General features: G+C 32.6%; 4 protein-coding genes across 11 annotated transcripts; 3 read left to right on the top strand and 1 right to left on the bottom strand.

The window, feature by feature from the left end:
• LOC107605880 (protein phosphatase 2C 57) lies at positions 1-3,123 on the bottom strand. 4 transcript variants are annotated; one of them, XM_016307814.2, is made up of 11 exons: positions 2,386-3,113; positions 2,159-2,299; positions 1,953-2,055; positions 1,760-1,870; positions 1,581-1,660; positions 1,432-1,485; positions 1,234-1,350; positions 1,087-1,141; positions 679-711; positions 396-442; positions 3-317 (listed from the first exon to the last, which is right to left on the bottom strand). In XM_016307814.2, exons 1-11 carry the CDS (start codon positions 2,688-2,690, stop codon positions 194-196), a joined length of 1,170 nt encoding a protein of 389 aa, XP_016163300.1. In that variant the 5' UTR covers positions 2,691-3,113; the 3' UTR covers positions 3-193. The 4 variants fall into 4 exon arrangements, with proteins under 4 accessions (XP_020961920.1, XP_020961921.1, XP_016163300.1 ...); XM_016307815.2 differs by having other exon boundaries at positions 2,159-2,287; positions 2,386-3,101; XM_021106261.1 differs by lacking the exon at positions 396-442 and having other exon boundaries at positions 1-333; positions 2,386-3,123.
• On the top strand, positions 15,069-20,200 carry LOC107605881 (RNA-binding KH domain-containing protein RCF3). 2 transcript variants are annotated; one of them, XM_016307816.2, is made up of 8 exons: positions 15,095-16,148; positions 16,994-17,470; positions 17,679-17,927; positions 18,252-18,470; positions 18,980-19,059; positions 19,180-19,288; positions 19,648-19,774; positions 19,875-20,200. In XM_016307816.2, the coding sequence occupies exons 1-8, from the start codon at positions 15,447-15,449 to the stop codon at positions 19,892-19,894; spliced, it is 1,983 nt and encodes a 660-aa protein (XP_016163302.1). In that variant the 5' UTR covers positions 15,095-15,446; the 3' UTR covers positions 19,895-20,200. The 2 variants fall into 2 exon arrangements, with proteins under 2 accessions (XP_016163303.1, XP_016163302.1); XM_016307817.2 differs by lacking the exons at positions 16,994-17,470; positions 17,679-17,927; positions 18,252-18,470; ... (2 more) ...; positions 19,648-19,774; positions 19,875-20,200 and adding an exon at positions 16,547-16,877 and having other exon boundaries at positions 15,069-16,148.
• On the top strand, positions 21,166-24,681 carry LOC107605882 (nephrocystin-3). 4 transcript variants are annotated; one of them, XM_021106263.1, is made up of 10 exons: positions 21,166-21,389; positions 21,428-21,539; positions 21,623-21,808; positions 21,878-22,109; positions 22,440-22,590; positions 22,837-23,059; positions 23,168-23,259; positions 23,575-23,710; positions 23,891-24,222; positions 24,317-24,567. In XM_021106263.1, exons 2-10 carry the CDS (start codon positions 21,454-21,456, stop codon positions 24,565-24,567), a joined length of 1,689 nt encoding a protein of 562 aa, XP_020961922.1. In that variant the 5' UTR covers positions 21,166-21,389; positions 21,428-21,453. The 4 variants fall into 4 exon arrangements, 3 of the variants coding, with proteins under 3 accessions (XP_020961922.1, XP_016163305.1, XP_016163304.1); XM_016307819.2 differs by lacking the exon at positions 21,166-21,389 and having other exon boundaries at positions 21,422-21,539; positions 21,878-21,971; positions 22,005-22,109; positions 24,317-24,681; XR_001612564.2 differs by lacking the exon at positions 21,166-21,389 and having other exon boundaries at positions 21,420-21,539; positions 23,938-24,222; positions 24,317-24,681.
• On the top strand, positions 25,702-27,343 carry LOC107605884. The gene is made up of 4 exons (XM_016307820.2): positions 25,702-26,032; positions 26,345-26,417; positions 26,506-26,561; positions 27,033-27,343. The coding sequence occupies exons 1-4, from the start codon at positions 25,983-25,985 to the stop codon at positions 27,145-27,147; spliced, it is 294 nt and encodes a 97-aa protein (XP_016163306.1). The 5' UTR covers positions 25,702-25,982; the 3' UTR covers positions 27,148-27,343.

The following is a 27,794-nucleotide window of genomic DNA, read 5'->3' on the forward strand; positions in this document are numbered from 1 at the left end:
TATACAAAAGAAAAAGGTTGAGGGCAATCCATGCTTTAAAATAAAATTCTTAATTTTAGGAATAAAACATTGATTTAACCCCTTAAGACAAAAGAAAAGACAAATCCTTAATGTCCTAAAACAAGTAGATTCTATCTCTGTGTATATACATGATGATCACTGGTATTTTATTTTTTTTTTATCTTTTCTGAATCTATAATGAAAGCTGAGACGAAAACCAAATTCCAATGGACACAATACCAATGGTAGCAAGGGCTTGAACCAGCTCCAATACCATATTTTGTTGCTGCACTGCCACATTCTCCCAATCTGTCTTCCTGCAATCATGCTCAACTTTTATTTTCACAAACACCAATCATCACAACTTTGTTACCAAATAATAATCAAATACGTACCCTAAATCAGCAATTATAATGCTCACATTATCCTGTGTTCTACGGTCCTGCAGTGTATATATACTCGCATTACAAAAACTAAAAATTTCCATCAAAAGTATATTTTTCCGATGCATTCAATTTTGTTCCTAGCATTTTAAATGGAGTTAATATTTAGGTATAATTTTGATGCAAATAAAAAATATTAGGGACAAAATCAAATACAATTAAAAGTTAGGGGTGTATTTGAAGAAATTCACAGACGTCGAGAACAGAAACATACTTTACTCTCGTAAACACTTACCATAGCTGCTTGTGCAAGTGCTTCACAGGCTACCTGAAACAAGAAAGGAAATAAATATTAGAGAAAAACTCTAAACGACCTCTGACAATTATCTCGAAAGACAACGAGATCCTTAACAGAAAAAATATTCAACCTGGCCCCTGAAATTTATTTTTATGGGACTAATTAGCCCATGTAGCAATGTTTTTTTGGTGTTTTTTTTTTAGCACAGGAGCTGATCAGTCCCATAAAAATAAAGTTTTGGGGTCAAATTAGGTGTTTTTTTTGTTAGGAGCCTCGTAGTCCTTTCGAAGTAATTGTCAACGGCCGGATTAGGTATTCACTCTAAATATTATGGCTGCAACCATAAGCAGTTAAGCACACAGAAGCACGGACCCTTTGCCGAGTTACTGTATTGATATGAAATACCTGAATGTTTCCATGCTTTTGTAACTGTTCCCTCACAAAGGAAACTGCATCTGAGCTGCAATGTAGCAAGAATGTGAAGGTAAATTTTGTGATCTAGCAAGAAAGGAAAAATGGTAGAGAAATGAGTCTAGGTATCATGCAATGGACCTGCTCATATAATCCCATAAGCCATCTGACGCTAATACTATAAACTCAGCATCTGAGCCAAGATCTACTTGATAAATATCAGGGTATGCAACAACTAAATCATTGTTGAGCCGTACCCTGGATCATAAAAACATATCATATGTTAGAACCATTCTTACTTAAGCAATAAGGAATTGGAAGAACTTTGTAGCAACATACCGAGAGATAAACTTTTCTGACCATCGTCCTTCTTGAACTCCTTTTTGTAGCATCCTTTTTCACAGCAAAAGGTAGATGAACCTTAGGAAAAAATAAATAGCATTGAGCTGTTTGTACTAGTAGCAATAATGAAGAGATTAGGAGTGTACTCATTCTTCTTTGTTTTGTATCGTAAGTCCCCGAATGCACGAGATACAGCAATGTCTCCACAAATTCTACCATTCACAATCTATAGATAACATACTTTTGAGTTATCAAACCATGAATTGGAATTCAAAGTTGTCACAATTCATCTAAAGTTGTAAATTGAGGAATAAGGAAAACACACCCATCCACCTGCTTCTCTGATTCTTTTGATTTCTTGAAGAGAAGCCTTGTTCCTCCCATATGGTCTGTGAGGACTAGTAAGCATTTCTGCTTTTCCAGCTCTAGATAGAACCTATAAAACCAATATGGGACACTTCAAATTAACAGAATACTCTGCATCCAAAACTTATTATTGTAAGATTGATAATACATACCACAGATGAGTCGCCAATGTGCGAAACGAGCAGCGTATCATCCCCTACGAACACTGCAGTTGCTGTTGCGCCTGATTCGTCCTCCTCTCCCTTCATTTCAAGCCTTTAAAAAATGAAATACTGTCTAAACCTTCAATTGAATCATACCAATATGGAAACCAATTCAATTAGATTCCCTACTCTGTAGACTAGTTTATTGGGTTTACCATTTTAACAACTTGGCATCAGCTTTGGCAAATGCTTGCTCTAATGCTTCTTTAGTGGCTTTGAAATCTTTCTCAACCAATACTAACCCACCTTGTAAGGCTTCAAGACACTCCTTGTAGAGCTCATCCCTATAGTTTGCACTTGCCACATCAAATCAACAAATCAGATTATGCAAAGAAACCAATCACATATCCTTAAATGAATCAACATTGAAGGTGCAATAGACCTGAGGAACTCAACAGAAGAGAAGCCTCCATGGCCATCAAAAACAGCAGCAAAAGAGAATCCATGAAGGCCATCAGGGCGAACAATGATATCATCCTCCATCTCTTCCCTTAAACCCTGCAAAGCTATGGATCCCCATCTTACACCAGGAGCCTCAGCTAAAGATGAAGGTGCATCAATGGCAATGGCAGAGTAGCACCTGCTTGTGCATGTAACAGCAGCAAAGGGGTTTCTGTGGTTGGAGGAGAAGCGGCTATGGAGCTTGCCCAAGAGGAACCTTTGTATATGTGAGCTTGTTAAGGCCATCACCTACCACAGTGCACAAGGGTTCAGAGAATCTTCAAACTGAAACTGAAACCAAGGGTGGATAAGTGAGTTAATAGGAGCCTCTAACTGCTTTAACGGATTGGATTCTCTTCTTCTATGAGATGATATTCTCCACAAGGATTTTGGACCATTAAATAACCTACAAACTGACGTCATGTGCCAAGTTTGATTGGTCAAACTTGATACTTAACACTATTTGTCTACACAATGCATGGTTGTGCCTCACTTCATATCAGATAAGGTTTGCTTTCTACTAATTACTCAAGCTATCAACATGCTGCTGCTTCTTTCATCTTTCACAAATTAGTATATTTTGTATAAATACAAACTACAATTGCTAATAATCTATTGATGAGTGCCAAAATACCTTCTCAACATAGACTAACATCAACTCTGTCAACAGTCAAGTTAATTACAGATTTAATTTATCAACTACTGCCCAATCTGCAACACTTCATAACATAACCATTTGTGCTTAACATTAGTCCAAAAATCAGCATTACATCTTTGCTAAAATTAAATGCATTTTTACACCCTAAACATGACCTGATAATCCCACCATACTTTGCAAAATGGGTAACAACAAAACAAACACTTACGTTTCTGATGGCGTGTCGTGTCATTTTTGCTAATCCACAAATATATGGAAAAGTTCCAAGGAACTCTTGGTTTTGTTAAGGAATCAAATTTCAACTATTTGTATTAAAAGTAATTCTTATTCTTAAATAGCTATATATATTATTTCAATTAACCTTAAAATATAAACAGAATTAATCACCCTAAATTCTAAGCACAACTACAATATAACTAGCATTAACAGCCCGTTTGGGATTTTCTTCTTGAACTGACCCTTCGCCACCATTTTCACGCAAGATCTGCTAGAAGCACTGGCCTTCCACCATCATTCTCACGCAATCATAGTTATCAGAACCGGACCGAACCAGCCGGTTCGACCGAAAAACCGGTGAACCAATAGTCTGGCCGGTTCGGTTGATAGATTGAACCGTATAAGCATTCGAACTGGTCAACGGTGGTCAAATCCGTTGAAAACCGACCGGTTCGCGCGTCAGATCAAGCTAAACCCGCCGCGGGTCTACGGTGCACCTGCGGAGCGCCGACCCATCGTAGGAGCTCCCACTTGTACCCAAAAATGTTGTATATGAGTTTCGAACACGGAGATGCGTGAAAACAAAACCCCCCCTTGCCACTGTGGCAAATTTGATTTTTAATATTAAATATAACAAAAATTATATATATAACAAAACGTAATGATTTTTTATTTTTTTTTATTTTTTAAAGTATGGATTTACATGGATAATAGTATTTTTGAATAAATTATATTTTTATTTTTATTTTTATCTTTTTAAACATGCATTCACATAAATACCAAATTTGATATATTGATTGTATTGTGTTTTTCTCTTTTCTTGTTCATTTAAATTGAGAAAGTATTTTATACTACTGACTGTAACTAATTTCTTTTTGCATTATAAATTATATCTAAGAATTAATATTTAATTGTTATTAATATATTTTTGAAAATATGTATTTAACTTTTAATTTTAATTTTATTTTTATAATTTTATATTTTTATTTAATTATGACCGGATCAACCGGGTAAATTAGTGACCCACCGGTTGAACCAGTAACCCAGTGACCCAGTCGTATGACCGGGTCAATTACCGGTTCGGTTCTGATAACTATGCACGCAATGTTCCAAACCTCACCATTTTCACGTAATGATTCATGTGATGGAAGTATTGATCCTCCACCACCATTTTCATTTTCAGACAATATTGCATCTGAACAACCTACTGCATATATTCCTTCTAAGTATTTTTTTTATCATTTTATCACTCTATTTTTTATTATTAAATTTGTATTTAAGTGTGGTATGAAATTTCAGTTTTAATTTTATTTTTTTCACATGTGATTTTATAACTTGCTATTATTTTCATAGTTAATTATAACAAGTTATTGACCTCAATAAAGGAGAAGGGAGTTCTAATAGGAGTAAAAAAAATAAAAAACAGCAACAAAATATACATTGACACACATTTTATATTTATTTTTTATTTTCACCTACCATATTATACACAATATTAGTGATTAGGTTATGTAAAATAAACATTCAATATTGAAAAGTATTTGTTATTATTGTTATTTTAATATTCATTCTCTTCTGTAAAAAAATTTTATTTTTTGAGTTATTTATCCAAACACTACAACTTTAAAATAAGTACTTTTATAACTAAAAAATTTAAACACAAAATAACTTATTTATAAGCTAAAATTAATAAAAATCCTTATGCTTTAGACTTTTTTTTCAAAAAAAACTTATTTAAGTTATTTATCCAAACTAAACCTAATTGTCCTACAAATTGCATTTTCATAATGATATATTTACTTCAAACTTTTAACTAGTAACTAATCCTTTAAAAATTAGGAGAATGAGTTAAAAAAAAAATTTTTTTATAATATATACCAGATTTTGTATTGACGTTCAATGGCTCTCAATTTTCATGAAACAAGAATAATCAAAGTTATTGTAATATGTTAGGGACTAAAAATATAAAAATGCTACTAGCAAATAAAAAATCAATAAGTTTTTGTATATAAATACATTGAAGTTTTTGCGTAAATGGTCTCTATTATCGTTAAGTTCTACTAGCAATATGACTTATATTCGTTCTCTATTATAATAATAGTAGAATTTTCATTATAATAATCAATATGAATTACAAATTCTAATTTCAACAGACTTACACTTTTGTAAATCATTTAGATTATTTCAAGATTAATAACTCATTTAAGTACTAATCCAACTTAATTAAAAAAAATAAGTGCACTCTAATCCAACATATTTTCAAAATCAAAACACTCGATCAAAAGTTAAATAGTTTTTGTATGCACGAAAATGATTGCCTCTATTTTAAATAAAATCTTTTATAGAGCTTGATATTTTCTCTTTAATGTTAAAATGATTCCTTAATTCATCAACTAGCCCTTGCATCATTTATGAGTTGATTCTGTTAACATTGAAATAGAATCTTTATCTTGATAATGTGCAACAACTATCCAAACATTCATAATAATATATTTTCAGGTTTGGTTTAATATCTTCAATGATATTCCTCTTGATAATGCTGATTTGTATAGTCCCATCTTACTAGTTGGGTCATCCCGGATTGATTCTTATATTACTTATCATAATAGTTAGTTAATTATGTTTGTTATTATAAGATATCAAATTAAATATTAACTCAATTTATATAAATTAGAATTTAATTTTGATAAATTATTTGTGTAAAATAGTTTTACACATGTATCCAATTACGCGATGTCACATCAATAAAAATAATTACATTTCACATTGATCGCGTAAATAATCATCCAAAAGAACAAATATAATTACACGACTATATAATTTATACTATCAATACATCAAAATTAAATTCATATAAATTATTTACAAAAGTAATAATATTACTCTTATTTTCAATAATATTGTTTCTAACATAAAAGAATTGTATTTTATATGAATTTATAAAAAAATAGTGAGATTATTAATTCAAAAAAAAACATTATTATCATTTATTATTTAACTCATCTTTAATATATATTTTATTTTCAGATCTACTACACATCCAAGTAATATTGCTATCCAAGTCCAACTAAGTAGACCCAACACCAACAAAAATCACTCTCATTAAAGAGAACGGGATTATAAGCGGCACATTATTCTTCCAACCAAGTCATTTACGTTCCCGCGCGGGGCTTTATGTTATCGTCGTCGTTGTCATCTTCTTCGCATTTATCCTCCGCCTTCTCCTCCTTCTCCTTCTCTTTCTTCTTCTCTTTTTTTTTCGCGTGTTTTCTCCTCATCGTCATTCTTTTGTTACTGCTGTTATTACAGTAGAAGGTGAGGAGAAAGTTTTGAATTGTGCAGGACAACAATTCCAAATGCACCTTAATTCACTGAGAAATGAACCGAAATTACATAATGGATTGTGAATTTGTGACACAATTAACTCAGAAATGAACCGAAATTATATAGCAATTGCGACACAATTAATTGAGAAATGAACTGAAATTTACCATAATGATTGCGACACATAAACTTAGTTTAAAAATAAGCACACAAACAAGACTGAATCATAAACAAAAACACATCTAAAATCAATTTTGGATCAGACAACGTCATTAATATGTTTCTTCTTCTTTTTTGTTTGATATTTTCTTCTCTTTTTCTTGATTTTATTCCTCTCAGTGAATAAATAAAAGAAATTGAGAAAATAAAATAAGAAAGTAAAAATGAAGAAGAAAAAGATGAAAAAGAAGAAGATAGAAGAAGCACTAGAAGATGAGGGAAAAGAGGAGAAAGAGTTTTGAATGTGCAGGATAATGAGTCCAAATGCACCTTAATTCACTCAGAAATGAATCGAAATTACATAACAATTGTGACACAATTTTTTTTTTTACCAAAAATAGGAGATTCGAACCCGCAACCTCTTAATTGAGTATGGGGAGACTATGCCATTTGAGTTATTACTCATTGGCAACAATTGTGACACAATTAACTTAGAAATAAACCGAAATTACATCATGATTGCGACACATAAACTCAATTCGAAAATAAGCACACAAACAAGACTGAATCATGAACAAAAACATATTCAAAATTAATTTTGGATCAGACAACATCATTAATATGTTTCTTCTTCTTATTTGTTTGATTTTTTTTTCTCTTTTTCAGTTTTTCTTGATTTTATTCCTCTTAAGAGAATGAAACAAGAAGAACTATAAGAAAATGAAAAAAAATGAGAAATTGAAGAAGAAAAAGATGAAAATGAAGAAGAAGAAGCAGAAGATGAGAAGGAATAAGAGAAAGAGTTTTGAATTGTGCAGGATAACGAGTTTAAATGCACCTTAATTCACTCAGAAATGGACCGAAAAGTGAAATTACATAACAATTGCGATATAATTAACTCAGAAATGAACCGAAATTATATAATAATTGCAACACATAAACTCATTTCGAAAATAAGCACACAAGCAAGACTGAATCGTGAAAAAAAACACATCCAAAATCAATTTTGGATTAGACAACATCATCAACATGACAAAAATTCAACAATAACAATAACAATAATGCGACGATAACAAGAACGACGAAAATAACGAAGAAAAAGAACATGCATGCGCAAATTTAAAAGAAGAGTAAGAAAAAGAAGAAAAAATTTGCCGTTAAAAGTAAAAAGTTGTTTACATTTAAAAGTCAGTTAGGTATAAGTGGTGCGTGGATGGAGAGGAGGTTATAATAACTTAGTTGGCACCGGATTCGATGGTCCCAGAACGTTTGGACCATTAAATGGTCCCATAACAAAACATGTTTTTTAAGTTTTTTAATAACTGTTAAATAGTCTTTTTATAATTTTAATTACAAATTAACCCCATATATTTTATTTAATTATAAAAACTATTTTTATTTTATTAATTATTATTTTATCATTCATCTGTTATATTTATTAACAATTAAAAACAAAAACAATAACGAATTAGATCTTCTATTGATCGTAATAACTTTTTGGCAATCTGACAAACCCCATTTGTAGGGTTTATCTTGTATTGATTTTTGGGGATTTTATCACCTTTTACCCATATTTATTCAAGAAATAGCATGGTTTTGTATATTCTCGGGGTGCGCACGCGCACGGTACGCGGACGCACCGATGGTGGCACATGACCCACTTAATGCAAACGTGGCCAGCGATTTTAGAAGCCTTGTGGGCCCAATCCAACTCATCTCTGATGCTATTTAAGCCAAGGATTGAAAGGGAATCAACATACTTTTAGATACTTTTCATACTTTAGAAGTTAGTTACCATTAGTTTAGTTTTAGCTTAGTTTAGTAGTGAGAGTTAGTTTCTAGAGAGAGAAGCTCTCTCTTCTCTCTAGAATTAGGATTAAGATTAGTCTTTCCTTGGGAGTTGGCTAGGACTTGTGGCTCAAGTCAATTCATCCACTTGACTTTCCTTTAATTAGTAAGGGTTAACTAAGTGGTAGCAATGAATAATTCTCATCACAATTGAGAAGGATAACTAGGATAGGACTTCTATCTCACAACCCTTGCCAAGAGCCTTTTATAGTTGTTAGTTTATTTTCATTGCCATTTACTTTTCATGCTTCTTATCCAAAACCCCAAAATAACTCATAACCAATAACAAGACATTTCATTGTAATTCCTAGGGAGAACGACCCGAGGTTTAAATACTTCGGTTTATAGAATTTAGGAGTTTGTTACTTGTGACAAACAAATTTTTGTATGAAAGGATTATTGTTGGTTTAGAAGCTATACTTTACAACGAGATTTTATTAGTGAATTTCTAAACCGTCAAAAATCCAATCGTCACAATCCCAATCAATTAAAAGTTTATCTTTGATCCGTTACATCCGTCGAGGGTTGTGAAATCGTATTTCTTAGAAAATTAATCGATTGGATTAACAAAACAATCGATTGAATTTCAGGTTTCTCATAACTCAATCGATTGGATTTTAGCTTATCACAAAACAATCTATTGAAAGTTGCAAAGCAGTATGGTTTGCCCAAAAATCAATCGATTGGTCATATTACCCAATCGATTGAACTCATCAAAGCAATCCGAGTTTAATTAATTCAATCAATTGGTTATGAGAATTCAGTCGATTGGTTATGTTTTGAAGTTTGTACATGACTAATGGCATATTCCAATTCAATCGATTGGTATGAGAATTCAATCGATTGAAATGTGACGTAAATAAATTTTTATCTGTATCCAATCGATTGGTATGATAATCCAATCGATTGAAATTTGAAACGCGCTATGTATTAATCTTGGTAACCATGCGTATTCAGCCTCCCTCTCCTTTTTAAACATAAGAACATCATTTCTGCTAACCTCTCTTCTCTTTCTAAATCCAAAAAACTTCTCTCTTCTTCTTCTCCAATCTCACCAACATCCAATCTAAACTACATATATATTATTAATGATAAAGTTGAGCAAGAACGGCTTTCTGAAGCTAAGACTACATGGACACAGATGAAACTCTTTCTAAAACCACGTGTCTCTATGGCTACAGATGGAACTTTTGTTCGGGTAATGTACATACTTTTTTATTTAATAATTCAATAAATGATATCTATTGATCATTTTACGCCATGCAAATTTCATCTTCCGTAGGTCACTACCGCAAGAAGTATTTCCTTTTTTTTATTTTAAAGAGCCATACGATGATATTTTTTATTAACTGAACAACAGATTTATTTAGTATTAATAATTTTGTTTTGTATTTTTAATGATAAATTCATGTTTTAGAATTGAAAATATAACGTTATAATTGTTGTTGTGTGGCCTAATTTTTTTTATCAGTTGAATGAGCCAAGAACTAATTATTAATAGATGATCTTTGTGATGTGAAGAAATGTACAATTCAATCTTAGAAAAGGAATTTGACTACTGTCATTATCTATTTCGTTTATTGATATTTTGTGTCTTTAAACTTTATGCAGGTAGTTTCATTGGAGAAATTGTACAAGATTTTTGAAAGATGCTAGGCAACCATATAGATTGTTGCTCTCTGTGATATCATCTTTAATATTGTGCTCTTGTGAATATGTAACTATAGTATTCAGGGAGCTCGTCTCAAAGATTTCCTTGGTCGTAATTCTGAATCATGTTTCTTGTAAAGTACTTTCGAATGTAAAAAGCATTTTGAGAATAATTGAATTGGATGTGTTCTTCTGTATTACTTTCATGTCATTGCAGCCAGCCAGCCAAAAATGAATGATTATGATATCCTGCTTTGTGGTCATTCTTCGAGCAGCCAATCCTAATGTTGGATAAATACTTCCGGTTTTGTTATGCAGCTAACGTTTACCATTGAATTTTGTTGATAGATATAAGGATTGGCCAAGGATTCCTTTGTTTGAAGTAAGGAACTTTCTTAGAATATAAAATGTAAATATAATATTCCATCACACACCGTGTAATGTATAAAAATTGATTGCCTTTGCTGAATGTGTCTCATATTAATATATTCATATTTTTAGATTATTCCCAAATTCTGATCAGTAACTTACTTCTATCAAGTATCGTGGATCAACAACATAATAGGTTGTAACCTGAAAGTAATAAGACCAATCGATTGGGTAATAAGACCAATCGATTAATTTTTGGACAAACCATACTGCCTTGCAACTTTCAATCGATTGTTTTGTGATAACCTGAAGTCCAATCGATTGAGTTTTGGGAACTTGAAATTCAATCGATTGTTTTGTTAATCCAATCGATTGATTTTCTAATAAACACGATTTCACAACCCTCGACGAATGTAACGGATCAAAGATAAACTTTTAATCGATTGGGGTTGCCGAAAAGTTATTACGATCAATGAAAGATCTAATTCGTTATTATTTTTATTTTTTATTGTTAATAAACATAATAGATAAATGATAAAATAATAATTTATAAAATAAAAAATAATTTTTATAATTAAATAAAATATATGGGATTAATTTGTAATTAAAATTAAAAAAAAAACTATTTAACAGTTATTAAAAAATTTAAAAAATATATTTTGTTATGAGACCATTTAATGGTCTAAATATTCTGAAATCATCTAATTCTTTGCCAATTTAGTTGAATTTGGTTAGTGAAATCACTTAGATGCATAATGTTATTATTTTATTTTAATAATAAATTTAAAAGCTAATTTTTAGGGTGTGTTTAACAAACGTTAAAAAGGATAAAAGTGGGTTTAAGTTCTTGGGATGGGATTAAGTGTGTGTTTGGATTCCAGTTTGCAAACCAAAGTTTGCATAAAATTGATTTTGTAAAATTGATTTTGATGATAAGTTAGTTTGGGTTAACGTGATTTATGTTTGGTAATCTTTATATCAAAATTGATTATAGTAAAATAAATGTTGTTTGGATTATACTACTCAAAATCACTTTTAGATGAAAAATTACTAAAATAGACATCAATTTATATACATGCAAAATCAGAATACTATAAAAAATAATATAAAAAATATTTATCATATAAATAAAATAAATACAATAAAAAATAAAAATATAAAAGAGAGTACTATAAATTTTATAATGTCACACAAAAAGAAAATATTCTATAATTTTTTTTAGTATCGTCAGTACTCTTTAATTTAGTATTATTTTAGACTATAAATTTTTATTATTTATGACTCTATTGTTACTTATAATTAATTTTTTTTTATTTTGTCCTTTTTTTATAGGATCATAATTTATATTATTCAAAATTTTGATAATAAACATAGTATATAATAATTACAATTACAAATTTTACAAATTCAGAATAAAAAATAAAAAAATTAATACAAAACAAAAATAGAGTACATCAAAGAATAGAAAAAAATTATACAGATAAGAAATAATAAAAATTCCATAAAACCAATAACATATATCATATGAACAAAAAAAATACCATAAAACGTAAATAAAATTCATATGAATAAAATCAAATAAAAATAAAAAAATTTCAATTTGTCAGTGATTGAAATAAATCTGAACGATTTTGATGAAAAAAAATGGAACTAAAAAATTATGGCACAAAATTCGGTGGTCCAGGAACCTTTGGACCACTTAGTGGTCTAAGTAAAAAACATGTTTTTGGAGTTTTTTTATCAATTGCTACGTAGTTCTTGATCTAATTTTAATTACAAATCAACCCCATATATTTTATTTAATTATAAAAATAATTTTTTATTTTATAAATTATTATTTTATCAATTATCTATTATATTTATTAACAATCAAATACAAAAATAACAACCAATTATATCCTCCATTCATCCTAATAATTCCAATTGATTAAAAAATTAACTTTGATCTCGTTACGTTCATTCATGGCTTCCAAATCGTGTTTTCTTGAAATTCAATCGATTGGTTTTTCAAAACAATCGATTGAATGATAACTCAATCGACTGGTTTACACTATATCACAAAACAATCGATTGAAAGTTGTAAGGTAGAATGGTAAAAAGCTTAAACCAATCGATTGTTTATACTTTCCAATGTTACTCAATCGATTGAATTCACGAAAACAACCTGGATTTGCCAAATACAATCGATTGGAAAGTGATGACATTGAAGTTTTAGCCAAATTCAATCGATTGGTAATGTAATCCAATCGATTGGAAAATGATGAAGTTGAATGTTTTGCCAATTTCAATCGATTGGTAATGGTACCCAATCGATTGAAATGTGATATGCGGCTATTTCAATCTTGTTATCTTTTTAGAAATTATCTTATTATTCATCTATCTTATCTTTAAAATTCTATCTTCAATTTTTTCTGTTTTATTTTTATGTAGATAAACTAATCTTATCTTTTTCTTAATATTAACATTATAAATTGGTGAATAATCCATCACTAATTATTCAATCCCACCATTGAAATCGTGTATCATTTTCTTTGATTATAAAAAATTTAATTATTTTTCTTTGGAACATCCATCTACTCAATATCCAATTTTTTTTAATTTTCATCCGTCTATTTAAATTATTAGGATGAATGGAGGATATAATTGGTTGTTATTTTTGTATTTGATTGTTAATAAATATAATAGATAATTGATAAAATAATAATTTATAAAATAAAAAACTATTTTTATAATTAAATAAAATATATGGGGTTGATTTGTAATTAAAATTAGATCAAAGACTACGTAACAATTGATAAAAAAATTCCAAAAACATGTTTTCTACTTGGACCACTAAGTGATCCAAAGATTCTTGGACCACTGAATCATGTACCAAAAATTATGAAGAAGTAGGAAGAACTACAAAGAATGACTGTGAAGATAATAGTTACTAGTATCATTCTTATAAAAGAAAATGAAGGGTAGGGTTGGTAAAAAAGAAATATTTTAGCTTCTCCTAAACGTGAAACGTGAAATGTGAAATGCAGAAGTTACAAATTTGAGCTTCTCCTAAACGTGGGTTTAGAGGCAGAATCAATTCTGCGTTCACAAGGATAAAAATTGCCAAACATCAAAGTGAAACTTTCAAGAAACTCAAACGGGCTTCTCTCCTCCCCAACGTGTTTGCCAAATACACCCTAAGTACTCCGTAGATAAATGGAGTTTTAAAACTCCATCAATAAAAGAAAGAATAAAGTTAGCATTTAAAATTTTAAAGCTCTTAAATGTAAAGAGAGAGAAAAACATCTTTTATTGGTTTTTGTTTTATTTTGGGATAAATTCAGTAATGTTTTAATATTGGATTATTAAAATTTATTTTGCATTTTTTTTGTCTCAAATTCATTTTAAGTTAGAATTAATTTTTTTTATTTAAAATTGTAGTGAGTTAAAATTAAAAACTGTAGCAATAAAAAAATAATTTTATAATTTTTTATTTAAAATTTGTTTGGATTAATAATTTTTTGTTTTATTATTTTTGTTTTGGGATAATATTTTTTTATTTTTATTTCAGTAAAAAATTCAACACTAATAAGACACTAAAATTAAAAAACGTTGTTTAATAAATAATAAATAAATAAAGATTAGAGAGAAAGAAAGAGAGGGAGTGAAGAGGCAGATTTTGGTATTAGAGAAGGAAAGAGAAATTACGTTGAAGATAAAGAGTTTTTTGCATTAAATTTAATATAATTTTTTTTTTGTAAACTTTAATGGGATTTTAAAATTCCAAACAATGAGGGAGTATTGTAACATTCATCTAAGTTTTTTTAACAGCAGAAATGATTTTGCATCCTAAAAGACTGTTCACTTGAAGTAAGTGTGTTTGGATTTGTGTTAGAGAAGAGAGAAGCTCGTTTGAGTTTCTTGAACGCTTCATCTTCATGTTTAGCAATATTTGTACGCTGTAAATTCTTCAATCCACGTTTACTTTTTCACGTTGGATTGAACTTTATGTTTTATGTACCAATTATATCCTTCATTATTCATATGTTTATTGTTTTTTTTATAATACTTTTTTTTTAATACTCTCATATATATATTATTATTTTTTATAAAATTTCTGTTTTTTTATATGAGTTCTTTTACTGTTATTGTTATTTTTTTTGTATGGAATATGTTTTTTTACTTTGTATTATGATTCTATTAATCCTACTAGAGTACTAAAGAATATTGAGAGTACTAAAAAAATATTAAAATTAAATTAATTCTATAAAATTATTTTCATTCAAACTCTAATTTGAGAAACCTCAATCAAGCGTAATTAGTATTTACTTATAAAGGTTGAATGGAAGGATACGTAGGAACTAGGAAGTATTGAGTGTATAGTGTAGTTGGCAGCAAAAGCATACGGCACATAATTATAAGCGTATAAATATAGAGAGAGACACACACACAACACAAGAGTACATTTAATACATACATAGACCCAACCCCACTCTTCTTTCTTCGTTCCTCAACTCTGCTATCTGCAATTTCAATTAAACTAAACATACTTACTTGCAACTTCCCTGTCACTGCGACACACCCTTTTCTCTTCCTTTCTAGGGTTTCACACATCACTTCAAAATCGAATCGGAACTCATACATAACAAAAACAACTCGTTAATTTCAATTCTATGTTTCAACATCCAAACGCACGCAACATAATGCTTGGATTGAAAGGAAACCCAGCGTTATAACTTCAAAAATCCCCAAACGAACGGATTTTCACTCGGAACTCGAATCCAGGTTCTAAAACTTTCATGGATAGGTCTAGATCTAAGAGGAACTACTACTATGACCAGGACTATGATTCTGACACCCTCGCTAGGACCAGGCCCCGCTATAACCACCACTATAACAACGTTCCAGTTCACCGCCACCGCGGAGGAGGTGGTGGTGGTGGCGGCGGCGGCGGAGGACGCCAGTTTAAGACTCAGGACTCGCCGTTGACGGTTACCACCAGCTACCGCATTCTGTGCCACGATTTGAAGGCCGGCGGCGTCATCGGGAAGTCTGGCAGCATAATAAAGTCCATACGGCAGCACACCGGCGCATGGATCAACGTCCACGAGCTGATCCCCGGCGATGAGGAGCGGATCATCGAGATTTCCGACACTCGCCGCCGCGACCCTGAGGGGAGAATGCCGTCGTTTTCGCCGGCGCAGGAGGCGCTCCTCATGATCCACGACAGGATCCTGGAGAGCGACGCTGCGTTCGGGGTCGGGGAGGAGGATGAGGAGTACGGCCTCCCTGGCGGAGGAGGCGGAAGAGGTGGTGGTGGTGGCGGGAACAGTCGTGTGGCGTCGAGATTGGTGGTATCGAGAATGCATGTAGGGTGTTTGTTGGGAAAAGGAGGGAAGATTATTGAACAAATGAGGATGGAAACAAAGACACAAATTAGGATACTCCCTAGAGATCACAATCTACCCCGTTGTGTTTCCATGGCAGAAGAGATTGTTCAGGTGCAAATTGCAACCAACAAAAGTAGAATTACCTTTGGCGATTGTCTGAATTGCATGCATGCTGAGAAAAAGAACACAACTACTTTTTTGTGGTGAAAGAATTCCAGCACCATTGTGGAGTATGGAGTAATGGACTATGGGGAAAAACTATGGTTTTTTTGCTCATTTACTCTTATATATACTCAGTGGTTGTTATACTTTTGGACAACCAATTAAAATTGCTGAAACTGAAGACAATGAATATGGCTTTTTCTAACGTTTCAGGATTCCTTTAACTTCTTTTTCCCTTAAATACCCGGTGTTTCATAAATTAAATGAAGTATAATTTGAGCTAACAATCATTAGTTGATTTAACTTCTGAATCAGTAGCATTTGAAGCTACTTCATTTCCTTTTCAGCTAAAGAGCTGGAAAGGTGGAACAATTTTCAGCTTCAAAAGCATTCTGACTTTGAATTGGTGGTTTGGAGTACATTTTTTTGTTTGTTTTGGATTATTGATTTGTTTTATGATGTATGCCTGAAATTTATTGCATTATATTAGTAACTGATTTTGATTTGATGGTGGATCTTGTGCTTCTTTAGTTGAACTTATTTAGATCAAATGTGACATTATTTGTCGGATTTTCCTCAAATTTAATCCACTAAGTGTGGAAGACTGCTAGCGGTTGCTTTATCATGCTCTCAATGGTTCTCTTTTTCTGGTTTTGGGGCCTCTAAACTTTGTTATTATAGTGAAGTTATGGAAATGCATGGTCATTCCAAAGATGTGGTGTGTTTCCCTGCAACTTTTACCCATTAAAGATTATTTAAACTGAAAACTAATAATTGTATGATATGCGGTGCAGGTAGTAGGCGACGTAAATGCCGTGAAGAATGCTATAGTAATTATATCGTCACGGTTAAGGGAGAGCCAGCATCGTGACCGTGGTCATTTCCATGGACGTGCACATTCACCTGAGCGATTTTTCCCTCCCGACGATGATTATGTTCCTCATATGACTGGTGGATCTCGTAGATCAGCTGTAGACGGAGCTAATTTTGGTTCACGAATGTCTAACACCAATGCCAGAAACAATAACCAACCCCAATTGGGTAATTACGGAATGGAGCCAGGGCCTGCTCCCATGGTTGATGAAGCACAGCCCCTGTATGGAGAGGAGCTTATTTTCCGTATACTTTGTCCAGTTGAGAAAGTTGATCGCATTATTGGGGAATCAGATGGAATTGTAGAGTTCCTTCAAAATGAAGTTGGGGTAGATGTAAAGGTGGCCGAACCTATTGGTGGTTCAGATGAACAGATAATAATCATTACTTCAGAGGAGGTACTTGCTTTCTCTTTTTGTCTGTGTCCCTTTTGTAGTGTATTGAGTGTAACAACTGCAATATCTCTTAGATCACTTCTTCAAGCTATAAGTGTCATAGAGGCAATTTTCTTCCTGCTTAAGTAGTTGCAACTTAAACTCTTCCAAAAGCTGTTCAACATGTTTTTCAGATGGATATAATTCTAACTGTTCTCATTATGTACTTAAGGGTCCTGATGATGAGCTGTTCCCAGCACAGGAAGCCTTGTTGCATATACAAACTCGTATTGTTGATCTTGTTCTAGATAAGGACAATACTATAACCACCAGGCTCGTCGTCCCATCTAGCGATATTGAATGCATAGATGGAAAAGAGGCCTCGCTATCAGAAATAAGGAGGTTGACCGGTGCAAACATTCAGATTCTGCCTAGAGAAGAATTACCTCTTTGTGTTGGAAGAACTGATGAGCTAGTACAGGTTATTCATTGGACCTACTACTACTTTAAATATAACTACAGTAAATTTCTTTTGCTAAATGTGGTCTTGAGTAGGAAAATGATAGATGTTGAACTTTAAAATGCCGATAGATATTATAATAGTTATTGCATTGCTTTTCTACCAAGTGCAACTGATTTTGAAAACCAATGGGTGTAGGGTTTTAATTGGCTACTTTCTATTAGGAATTTTCCAGTAAATAGTAGATAGGATTAAAAACTTTACCATCCTCAAGGCCAAAGTGAAGACCAAGCATTTAATTTCTTCTTCGTACATTTCATATTGTTTCCTTTATTGTCTCTGCAGATTGTAGGAGAGATAAAGGCAGCACGAGATGCTGTTGTTGAGGTGACATCAAGATTAAGAAGTTACTTTTATAAGGACTTCTTTCCAAGAGATACAATGCCACCGTTGACCTCCTTACCGGGCATTGAGGCATCTTCTTCTAATAATATGGCTTCAGCTACTGAAGCTCCTGCAGCCTATCAGAATGTGCTAACTGCACCAGGGCCCTTTCCATCAAAGGTATTCTTTTGATGCAATGCAAGAAATGTCATTTTACCTTAATTATGGTCCGTTTTGCTTGACATTTTATCTTAAATATTGTCTATTTTGCTAATCTGCCATTTAATGGACTGGTTTTGGGGAGAATTTTTTACCCATGTCAAGATATATTTCTTACCTACATTGAAAATCACTTTTAAGCATATAATATATTATGGAAATTTATATCTCAGTAGTTTTTCCTCCCCTTCATTATTCTTTGTCATAAAAGAAGGATTTTGCCTGTAATCGTTAAGTGATCATATGAACCTGCCACATACTATCCAATGACTAATGATCTAGTGGTTTCTTGAAAAATAAGTCAATGCTATGTTGCAATGGCTATATATATGCAGTTTCCTATCTCAAATGTTGTCTACAGCTTAGGGAACCGAGTCTTATATAATTAGTGACTGCTTGGGACAAATTATAGAGAATTTTGTTTTTTATTTGAATTAAAAATAAGTTTTTCTCTTGTTTCTTTTTGGAAGGAATCTGGAGGGTCTAGCACCGAGGCAGGAAAGCAGAAAGAGACGGACCGCCGCGAAGATGTGCCGAGTGGTTTAAATAGGTACGTGGTCCACTGGTCCCTTTCATGAAATGTTGTGTCTTACTTTTGTGAATATGTCATCCTGTTTTCTTTCTCCCCTTGTCAATATCTCATCCCATTTCCCATTTTGTATGTGTTTAGGATTGCTGTGCCTCTTGTCACAAGGAGTACACTTGAAGTTGTTCTACCAGAGTATGCAGTTCCCAAGCTTATAGCAAAATCCAAAAGCAAGCTTGTTCAAATAAGTGAGGTATATGTGATTATTAGATCTTACATCCCCTCACCTTAATATTTGAAGTGGAAAGTGCTAAAACTAACATGATTCGTAAAAATTGCCCTACTGTAATGTGAGTTCTGTTTTTGCTGTCCATGATGATCCCCCTATGAGTTCTTTCTAGACCATATTTTTGTCATGCGAATAATCTTTGGGAAAATTTTGGTACTTTATTCTATTTTTTTTTTCATGTTCGAGCTTCAAGAATGACCAATAAAATAGGAGATAATTGTTTTTTAGTATTGCATTAGATTGTGGAAATTATGATTATATGTCTGTATTTTTATTTTGGAAATTAAAGTCATGCATTTTCACTTATGTTTTCATGGGAGCAGTTGTCAGGAGCCAACGTAACGCTTGTAGAGGATAGACCAGATGCGACACAGAAGATTATTCAGATATCCGGTACTCCAGAGCAGGCAGAGAGAGCCCAGAGCTTGCTCCAGGGATTTATTTTGAGCAGTAAGTCTTATATATCTTGGTTCTTAACCACCCCCCAATTCCCAGTATATCTTAAATGCAAATTTGAACTGACATTTATCTTTTCTGGATCTTTTCACAGCACAAGAAGATGGCCCTTGAGTGATGCACATATTGAGAATTTGGCTGAAGATTATGGCAGTGCCATTACTTGTGTGCCTGGAGCATTGGCATCTTGTTCCATGCACTGATTGGTTTTCCATATAGTAAGAGTTAGGAATTTTGAATGCGAGAGAAGCATTCCAATGTAAATGTTGTACTGGGCGAGCTTATTCATTACTTGTTACTATTATTTTCAGCAAAGTGCAGGGAGCAATTGTTGGCGGCTACCCTAGATTGTGTTTTTCCTGGTTGATAACGCGAGTTTTATGAGTAAGCAATGCAATGGAAAGTTTTAACACATGAAAACATAGGCTTTCATCTATTTTATTAATTTATTTATTTATTTTCCCTCTAAAAACCACAGGGCTTCCACTAAAAGTACATTTCCATAGCAGCTTCAACATATGGCTACATCCAATGGACATTGACAAATCATTGTATGTAACTAATAAAAATTATTTCTTCAATAATTGCTATTTTATTCAAACCCCAACCAAATCTTTATTGCTTTTTGATGATGGCTTCAATTAGATTTCTTAGCATAACTAACTATCAAACTTTCAAAGTATAAATTTTTAAGAAAAAGGCCAAAATCATTTTATATTAAAACCTTTTTTCAAAGTGTGACCTATAAATATAATTTTTCTTTTTTGGTCTAACTTTAGCTTGAAATCATTCATTGTCGAATTTGTTAAATTTATTCATAACTTATCCGTTTTTTTTTTTTTACCAGGTGGATTCAGAAAACCTAATCTAAAACACTACAAGCTAAAATGACATTGCTCACAATCCATTTCACAAAAGCACACTTATTCTCGCTAATAAGCTATAGCTCAAATGACATAGTCTTCCCATATTCATCTAGAGGTTGCGGGTTCGAGTGTTAATTCTATTTTTGGTAAAAAAAAAAAAAGCACACCTATTCTCTCAACTTTTATCGATATAGTATTCCTTTCATCAAAAGAAACCTCATTGTGAGACATGCAAATTAAAGATATTTAGAAGTTAGAACCGAATTGCATTAAGAAAAATATCAAAAGAAAATACAAACATGAGCAAGTCTTCACAAACATTCACAAATTACAACTCTACACCTTCAATTTGTTCTTCATGTTTCTTTTATCACCTAAACCAGAAAATATAGTAATATCTAATATGCATTTTCTTCTCTTTTAATATACATAAGCCAAAATAATGTAAATTAATGTAGCTTGCTAATCATTCTAATAATTCTCACTTGAGATGGGCGAATAATCTGTTCACGAATAACAAGTTCATCAGAAATGATACAGAAACTAAGAAATTCTCATCCAAACTATACTTTTTTTTAAAAAAAAGAAAGCTATTAACCTCTTAACCTGGAAGGCTTCCCGTGTTTTAAAAAATTGTACCGGATCAGAGACACTCGCTCAGCATTAACCATCTACTTCAGTTAACTGATTCCTGATTTGGAATACATTGACAGTGTCCACCAAACCATGCTGCTCTTTTCTAGTTAATATTGGGCTTTAAAGTGGCCCAAATTTAGCGCCACATTATCCGTTTCGTTGTGCTGCTGAATGCCAACACCAGCTTTCACTTTCTACTCTACAATGTCAGCTTCAGCTTCGTTTCTTGCTCCGTCCCCCTCTTTCGCTCCATTCAGGTTCCCTATCTCTCTCTTTCTTTCTTTCAATTGCTACAATTTCTGAAAATCCTCGTCTAATTTCCTTTGTTATCTATTATTAGGGGTAGCAAAGAGGTTCCACGTATGTTTTCAGTGTCTGACCTGAAAAGCATAGCATGCAACAAAAAGGAGAATCGCACTTCAAAGCTTTACATTATACCCATCACCACTGTTACTCGCTTTTGTGCCTCAAGAGCTTCACTTGAGTCCTTGCACTTTGCTGACACTAATGCTAATCAAAATCACAGGTAAGAAGCGGTTTTCTTCCATCGATATATCGCTACAAGTACCTTGACTCTGCAACTTGTGTTCCGCAGAATAAACGAATTTGAGACAGAGTTGAACGAGTTCTTTGATGAAGTGAAAACAATGATTAGAATGGGAAAAAGAGATGATGCTCTTGACCTACTTAATGCAAATTATGAAGTGGTCAAAGATCGGATGAATGCCGGCTCTAAAGGCATTCAAGAAGCTGCAATTCTGGATGTCTTAGCGCTGGGTTATGTGGCTGTTGGAGACCTAAAAACTGTTGCTTTTTTGTTGAATGTGGTATGTTTTCCTATTTATCCAATTTTCCTATTTCTGAGTATTTGTTTTTACTTTCGATTTTGTCAAATTTATCATGGTTTTAGTCTTGAAGAGTATGTTTGACGTGCTGAAGTAGTGTTCTTGTAACTATATCTCTTTGTAATTGTATACTTGTAGTTGCCAATAATTGTTTGTTCCATATATCTGTTGATTGTTGAAGTCATATTTCAATGGTGAAACTGAAAGGCATACATTTGCATACTTATTTTAGTTGTAGTTCCCTGTAGAATCTTTTAGTGTTTCACTCCCTTTTCTATGTGGTGTCCGTTCTTATATTTTCATTATTGCTAGATGAGAAAAGTGATTGACAATTTGAAAGATGACACACCACATCTAGATTTGATACTTATGCATATGGGAAGTATGTATTCAACATTGAGCAAGTTTGGAAAATCACTGGACACATATCAAAGGGCTTTCAACATTATGGAAAGGACCTATGGTGAGTGGATGTTCCAGCTAGCAATGTTAGTGTTATTTTCTAATTTAGTACAGCCTGTTGAATGATTGTGTTTAGTTTGACCTGCTAATTGTCTCGTTGGTTTCACTAAAAACTAGATCTATTTTCTTGAAACTTTTATATTTGTGCATGTCCAGTTATAGTTACCTAAAAAAATTTCCATATAAGATGCAGTTGATGTTCGAAGTTTCAAAATTCTGGTTTTCTCAATTTCATCTCTTTTTTTAGGTAAGGACAGCCCTTTTCTTGTCACACCCTATTTGGCTATGGCAAAGGTTCTTGGTTCAACTGGAAAAGCAACAAAAGCCATAGAGAAATACCAGTCTGCAATAACTATTTTGGAGTCTAAGAGAGGTGCTGAAAGTAAGGATTTGGTTGTACCTTTACTTGGTCTTGGCAATCTTTTACTGAAAGAAAGAAGAGTCAACGACGCAGAAACTCATTTTACTAGGTTTAGCTGACTCCTTTTTTCTAATAAGAAAAATATCTCCCTTTCTGATTCAATGCATTAATGGCTCTGCTTTCTTGCACATTTACCTGTGTTTATGCTGTTTTCTAGGGTTCTCGACATATACACAAAGTCATATGGACAAAATGATGGAAGAATTGGATTGGCCATGAGTTCCCTAGCCCAAGTTAAGTGTGCTCAAGGTAACTTTACATTTTCACTTACACAACTTCATTTTTGTTTGCATATTCCTCTTTGCTTTATCTAGTTCTTTCTCTGCTTTGCTTTGTTGTGCTGCTGCTTTTTTTTTCGTGCTCACGCGTGTTTGTGTTCTTTTTTCATTTGATGGTTGTATCATTTAACATGAATGTTGGTTACAAGCTCTTTCATGCATGAGTTTTTTTTCTAAATAAATAAATAAATAAATGGTGTCCAAGTAGAGAATTCTCATCATCTTTCTGCTTTTCTTTTTTGGCTACAATATTTAGGCACTGATTGATATGAAATATGATTTGCAGGGAAGTCAGATGAAGCAATCAATTTGTATGAACATGCACTTCATGTCATGAAAGATTCCAATTACTTGTCGGCAGATGACAGCATCATGGAAAAGATGAGGGTAGATCTTGCTGAGTTGCTTCATGCTGTCGGGAGGTAAACTTCTCTTACAACCTTGGTAATTTGAATGGAAGATTTAAGTATTTATTTTGGCATTCAAATAACAAATTCTAATCTTTATCTCATATTAAAAAAAAGAAAACATTAAGTAAAATCAAATACTAAGAATTGATGGTAACTTGGCACTCACTGTGGTGTCTATTACTTTACTTTAAGAGCACAAGAAGGCAGAGAATTATTAGAGGAATGCTTATTAATCACAGAGAGGCACAAAGGAAAAGGTCACCCCGGCTTAGTGACACACATGATAAATCTTGCAACTTCATATTCCCGATCGAAGAATTATGCAGAGGCCGAGCACTTGTTGAGAAGAAGTTTGGAAATAATGATAAAGCAGAAAGGAAGCGATGACCAGTCCGTCAGCTTTCCAATGTTGCAACTTGCAGTTACGCTTTACCACTTGAAACAAGATGAAGAAGCTGAGAAACTGGCACTGGATGCTTTGCGCATCCGTGAGAAGGCATTTGGAGAAGATTCTCTTCCAGTTGGTATGTTTGCCCTTTCCTTTCCATAATTCCTGTTACATTTTGCCGTGAGAATATAAATCAAATTCTTATTTTAACATGATATCATGCATGCCAGGGGAGGCTTTGGACTGTTTGGTGTCTATTCAAACTCGAGTTGGTAAAGATGAGAGCGAGTTAGTTGTGCTACTTAGAAGGATTCTAGGTATACAAGAGAAAGAATTTGGATACGAGAGTGAGGAAGTTTTGGTTACAGTGAAAAAGATTGTATTCTTGTTGGATAAACTAGGGAGAAGAGATGAAATGCTTCCCTTGCAGAGGAGGTTGTCTCTGCTTAGAAAGAAGTATAAGCAGATGATTCATCACTGAAGGACTATAATATGTGCCTCCTTGGTGCTGTCTTTGTGAGCTTAAATGGCAACCTAAATGGTTTAAAAAGTAATACAAATAGAAATAGAAAGTCTAGACCAATCAGATTGGTTATGATTTAGTAAACTGTTTTTTGTTTAGGAACTGGAAATGAGTAAATGAGGAAGATTTAAGATTTAATTAGAATACAAATAATGAGAGGACCTGTGCTGTCGCTGTGGCCCATATCTCTCTAAAATTGCAAGGGATAAATGAAAATAATGCTTGACTAGCTGAATAAGATGTCTAAAAGGGATAAAAAGAATGTTTAATTTCCATATATTGTTACATAAATAACCCATATGAATTATTCTTTTCCTTTAAAATAATTATCACTTTGATTTTGTCAAGATAAAGGACAAGAAACACAGAGAAGTGGAAAATGAAAATGAAATACAATCCACATCACAAAGGTGTCACTGGACAGACAATCTTCTTCGGCATGGCACAAGGATTTTTTATTTAAATAAATTAAATAAATGTTTTATTTACCGATATAAATAATTGTAAAATTTATTATGAAAATGTATAAAATTATTTATCTCCTTTACATTGTAAAGGAGATACCTATTAAGTTAAAACGTTTACATTCTACACACACGTTTCATATCTTCTTCTTTTCTATTTTTTTTCCAAAAAATAAAAAAAAATGTCAAGTAGTAGCGGTATTTGAGTGTGAGAATCAGATACTGATGTGTACTCGGCGTCTGAATTCGTTGTTCGAGTTGAAGAGTTTGATATTGAACAACCTTGATGGTATATGGAGAAAAGAGATTGAAATGGTGGGGTATAGGTTGCTAGCACCATTGACCCAGCCTTATCTTGTTTACAGTGTCGTTTACAGTGTATACGAGATACGTTTATCTCATTTACAGTATATACGAGATACATGCACCATTGACCCAACCTTATCTTGTTTACAGTGTCGTTTACAGTGTATACGAGATACGTTTATCTCATTTACAGTATATACGAGATACATTCAAACTTATCTGTAAACGAGATAACTAATCCTAATCATTTTCGTATTAATTTTTAAAAGTATTTATTTTAGTAAATAAAAGATTTATTTAATTTATTTAAATAAAGAATCCCATGGCACAAATATGGAAAATACAAGAGAAAATAATTAGATATTTTAGTGAGTGGAGATCAAATGCAGTAGTAGTCATGGTGTACACATTCTAAGAAGGAAGAAAAGAACCAACAAGAAACCAAAACGAAAGTTGTCACTCCCAATTGTAGTGTTTGATTCATCAAGTTCAACTATTTCACTTCTCAACACTGCGCTCAACAAAGAAAAACCCTAGCCATCTACCTCAGGAGCTTCCCTCTTCGTCTCCAACCCCTGTTCGCTCTCGCCAATCAGAACAGAAATGGCTGCCACAGCAACAGCAGAAGCTGGTTCCCAATGGCCATTCAGCTGGTCTCTCTCTCTCTCTGTGAAAAATTTAATATTTTTTTAATCTTCTATTTGCATTGTTTTATATGCTATCCATGAATATTATGACTCCCAAGTTTTGATTTTTGTCTTCTTTTGTTTACCTTATTTCTAGTGTGTGGTCTTGTTTGGTATCTGATCCCTTATTTGTGAATTATAGCTGTGTGCAAGTGGCTACCGTGTTATTTGAATACGAACTCACCAACTTCTGATAAATATTTGGAGAATCAATGATGAAAACTTTGATAAGCTAATCTACCAAATTTGTCTCTTAGTAACTGTTCATGACCATTACAGTGACCTAGAAGTGGATTTTGGACATGAACAAAATGCTGCTATCGTATGCGCAGCCTTAGCTGTTGATAAGGAGGTCATTGTTTCTTCAAGCTATCAAATTTCCATTCTTTTACCCAAAAATTTCTCATTGGGTTTCTAATTTGATTTCATGTCTACTGCAGTTGCAACCAGACAAGGTGAAACGACTCATGGCAGTGTCTCATGGAAAGCTTTCAGTGTGAGTCTCTTCTCTACCCTCTATGCTATTATTATGATCTGCATGCCTTGTGCATCCTTTCCTGTTCAACTGAAACAATTCTTGTTCCGCTAATGTTCTAATAGTAAACGATTACTTCGGTTTAATTATTGTTTAGATTGAGTTGTTATTGATTAGTTAGACAGATATGTGATTAGCTAATAGTTTGTTACTTACTACTTAAGCCACACATTTCTGACCTACCTGCCATGTGATCCAACACAAATACAATGTTTCACGAACGTGGACCGAACATATCTTTGTAATCAATCTCCAGTCATCAATCATCATCAGTTATGGTGATTAAATTATCATTAGTTGATGTGATGAGAATGCCTAAAACTTGTTGGATTTTATCTTTAAGAAAGTAAACTTTTTTCTGTAATTAGTTAATTCAGCTTAAAGGGTTCTGCAGAATATCTAATGGTACTTTTTTTCCTATGTTCCATTCAGGCACTTTGAGGCAACGGAAGCAAGATTTCTTCGGGCATCTTTTAGTGCTTTTGTAGATGTCCTTACACTGGCCACAAAAACGATTGAAGAATTTGGTCAAGGAATGGAGTTGTGACATTTACTTTTCTTATTCTTAAAGAATGTATTGCTACTCCAACCATTATATATAATCCTATTAGGTTTCTCATAGTATATTTGTATTTGTGTTTGCATTTTTCACTTTCATATCCTTTTATTGGATTCTGTTCTAAGATTGTGTAACCAAGTTTTACTCATTCATGTGGCAAAATTGATATTCTTCCACCAACAAATTTATGACTTCCATCCAACTTGTAAAAAGAGGAATGTTGCTTATTGCTTTAAATGGCATTTAGGAAGAAAATGGAAGTAGCTTTTTGGATAATTGGCATGAAAAATATTATTTGATAAGGAAAAATAGATACCAAAATCAAGTAGATTAGAAAAATTTTTTGATATTACTGTAGATAAATTAAAAGTCATGTTATTTGCTCAAATTTGAGAAACATATGTAGCCTTACCCTGCAAACCGAAAAGTCGAAAAGAGAAACCAAATTTACTTGATTATATAACATGTTTAACCATTAAAAATAAAATATCAACAATGAAACTATCATGCAAGACCATTTTGGAGACTATATAATAACAATAACAACCGTATAATACTTCTTCTTAAGTGACAAAGTGAAACCTATTGGATCAAATGGACGAAATACTATAATGCAAAATTGACTTGTTTCCAAG

This window comes from Arachis ipaensis, chromosome B07, assembly GCF_000816755.2.
Source record: "Arachis ipaensis cultivar K30076 chromosome B07, Araip1.1, whole genome shotgun sequence".
NCBI lineage: Eukaryota > Viridiplantae > Streptophyta > Magnoliopsida > Fabales > Fabaceae > Arachis > Arachis ipaensis.

Excerpts from the sequence above, each read along its gene's own strand:
- LOC107605880 (XM_021106261.1), bottom strand. The coding sequence starts at position 2,690 with ATGGCCTTAACAAGCTCACATATACAAAGGTTCCTCTTGGGCAAGCTC. Across the intron at positions 2,056-2,158 it reads GATGCCAAGTTGTTAAAATG|GCTTGAAATGAAGGGAGAGG; the intron begins GTAAACCCAATA and ends CATTTTTTAAAG. Across the intron at positions 1,661-1,759 it reads TCAGAGAAGCAGGTGGATGG|ATTGTGAATGGTAGAATTTG; the intron begins GTGTGTTTTCCT and ends TGTTATCTATAG.
- LOC107605881 (XM_016307816.2), top strand. The coding sequence starts at position 15,447 with ATGGATAGGTCTAGATCTAAGAGGAACTACTACTATGACCAGGACTAT. Across the intron at positions 17,471-17,678 it reads TAATCATTACTTCAGAGGAG|GGTCCTGATGATGAGCTGTT; the intron begins GTACTTGCTTTC and ends TATGTACTTAAG. Across the intron at positions 19,775-19,874 it reads CCAGGGATTTATTTTGAGCA|CACAAGAAGATGGCCCTTGA; the intron begins GTAAGTCTTATA and ends ATCTTTTCACAG.
- LOC107605882 (XM_021106263.1), top strand. The coding sequence starts at position 21,454 with ATGCCAACACCAGCTTTCACTTTCTACTCTACAATGTCAGCTTCAGCT. Across the intron at positions 22,591-22,836 it reads CATTATGGAAAGGACCTATG|GTAAGGACAGCCCTTTTCTT; the intron begins GTGAGTGGATGT and ends CTCTTTTTTTAG. Across the intron at positions 24,223-24,316 it reads AGAAGATTCTCTTCCAGTTG|GGGAGGCTTTGGACTGTTTG; the intron begins GTATGTTTGCCC and ends CATGCATGCCAG.
- LOC107605884 (XM_016307820.2), top strand. The coding sequence starts at position 25,983 with ATGGCTGCCACAGCAACAGCAGAAGCTGGTTCCCAATGGCCATTCAGC. Across the intron at positions 26,418-26,505 it reads CCTTAGCTGTTGATAAGGAG|TTGCAACCAGACAAGGTGAA; the intron begins GTCATTGTTTCT and ends TGTCTACTGCAG. Across the intron at positions 26,562-27,032 it reads TCTCATGGAAAGCTTTCAGT|GCACTTTGAGGCAACGGAAG; the intron begins GTGAGTCTCTTC and ends TGTTCCATTCAG.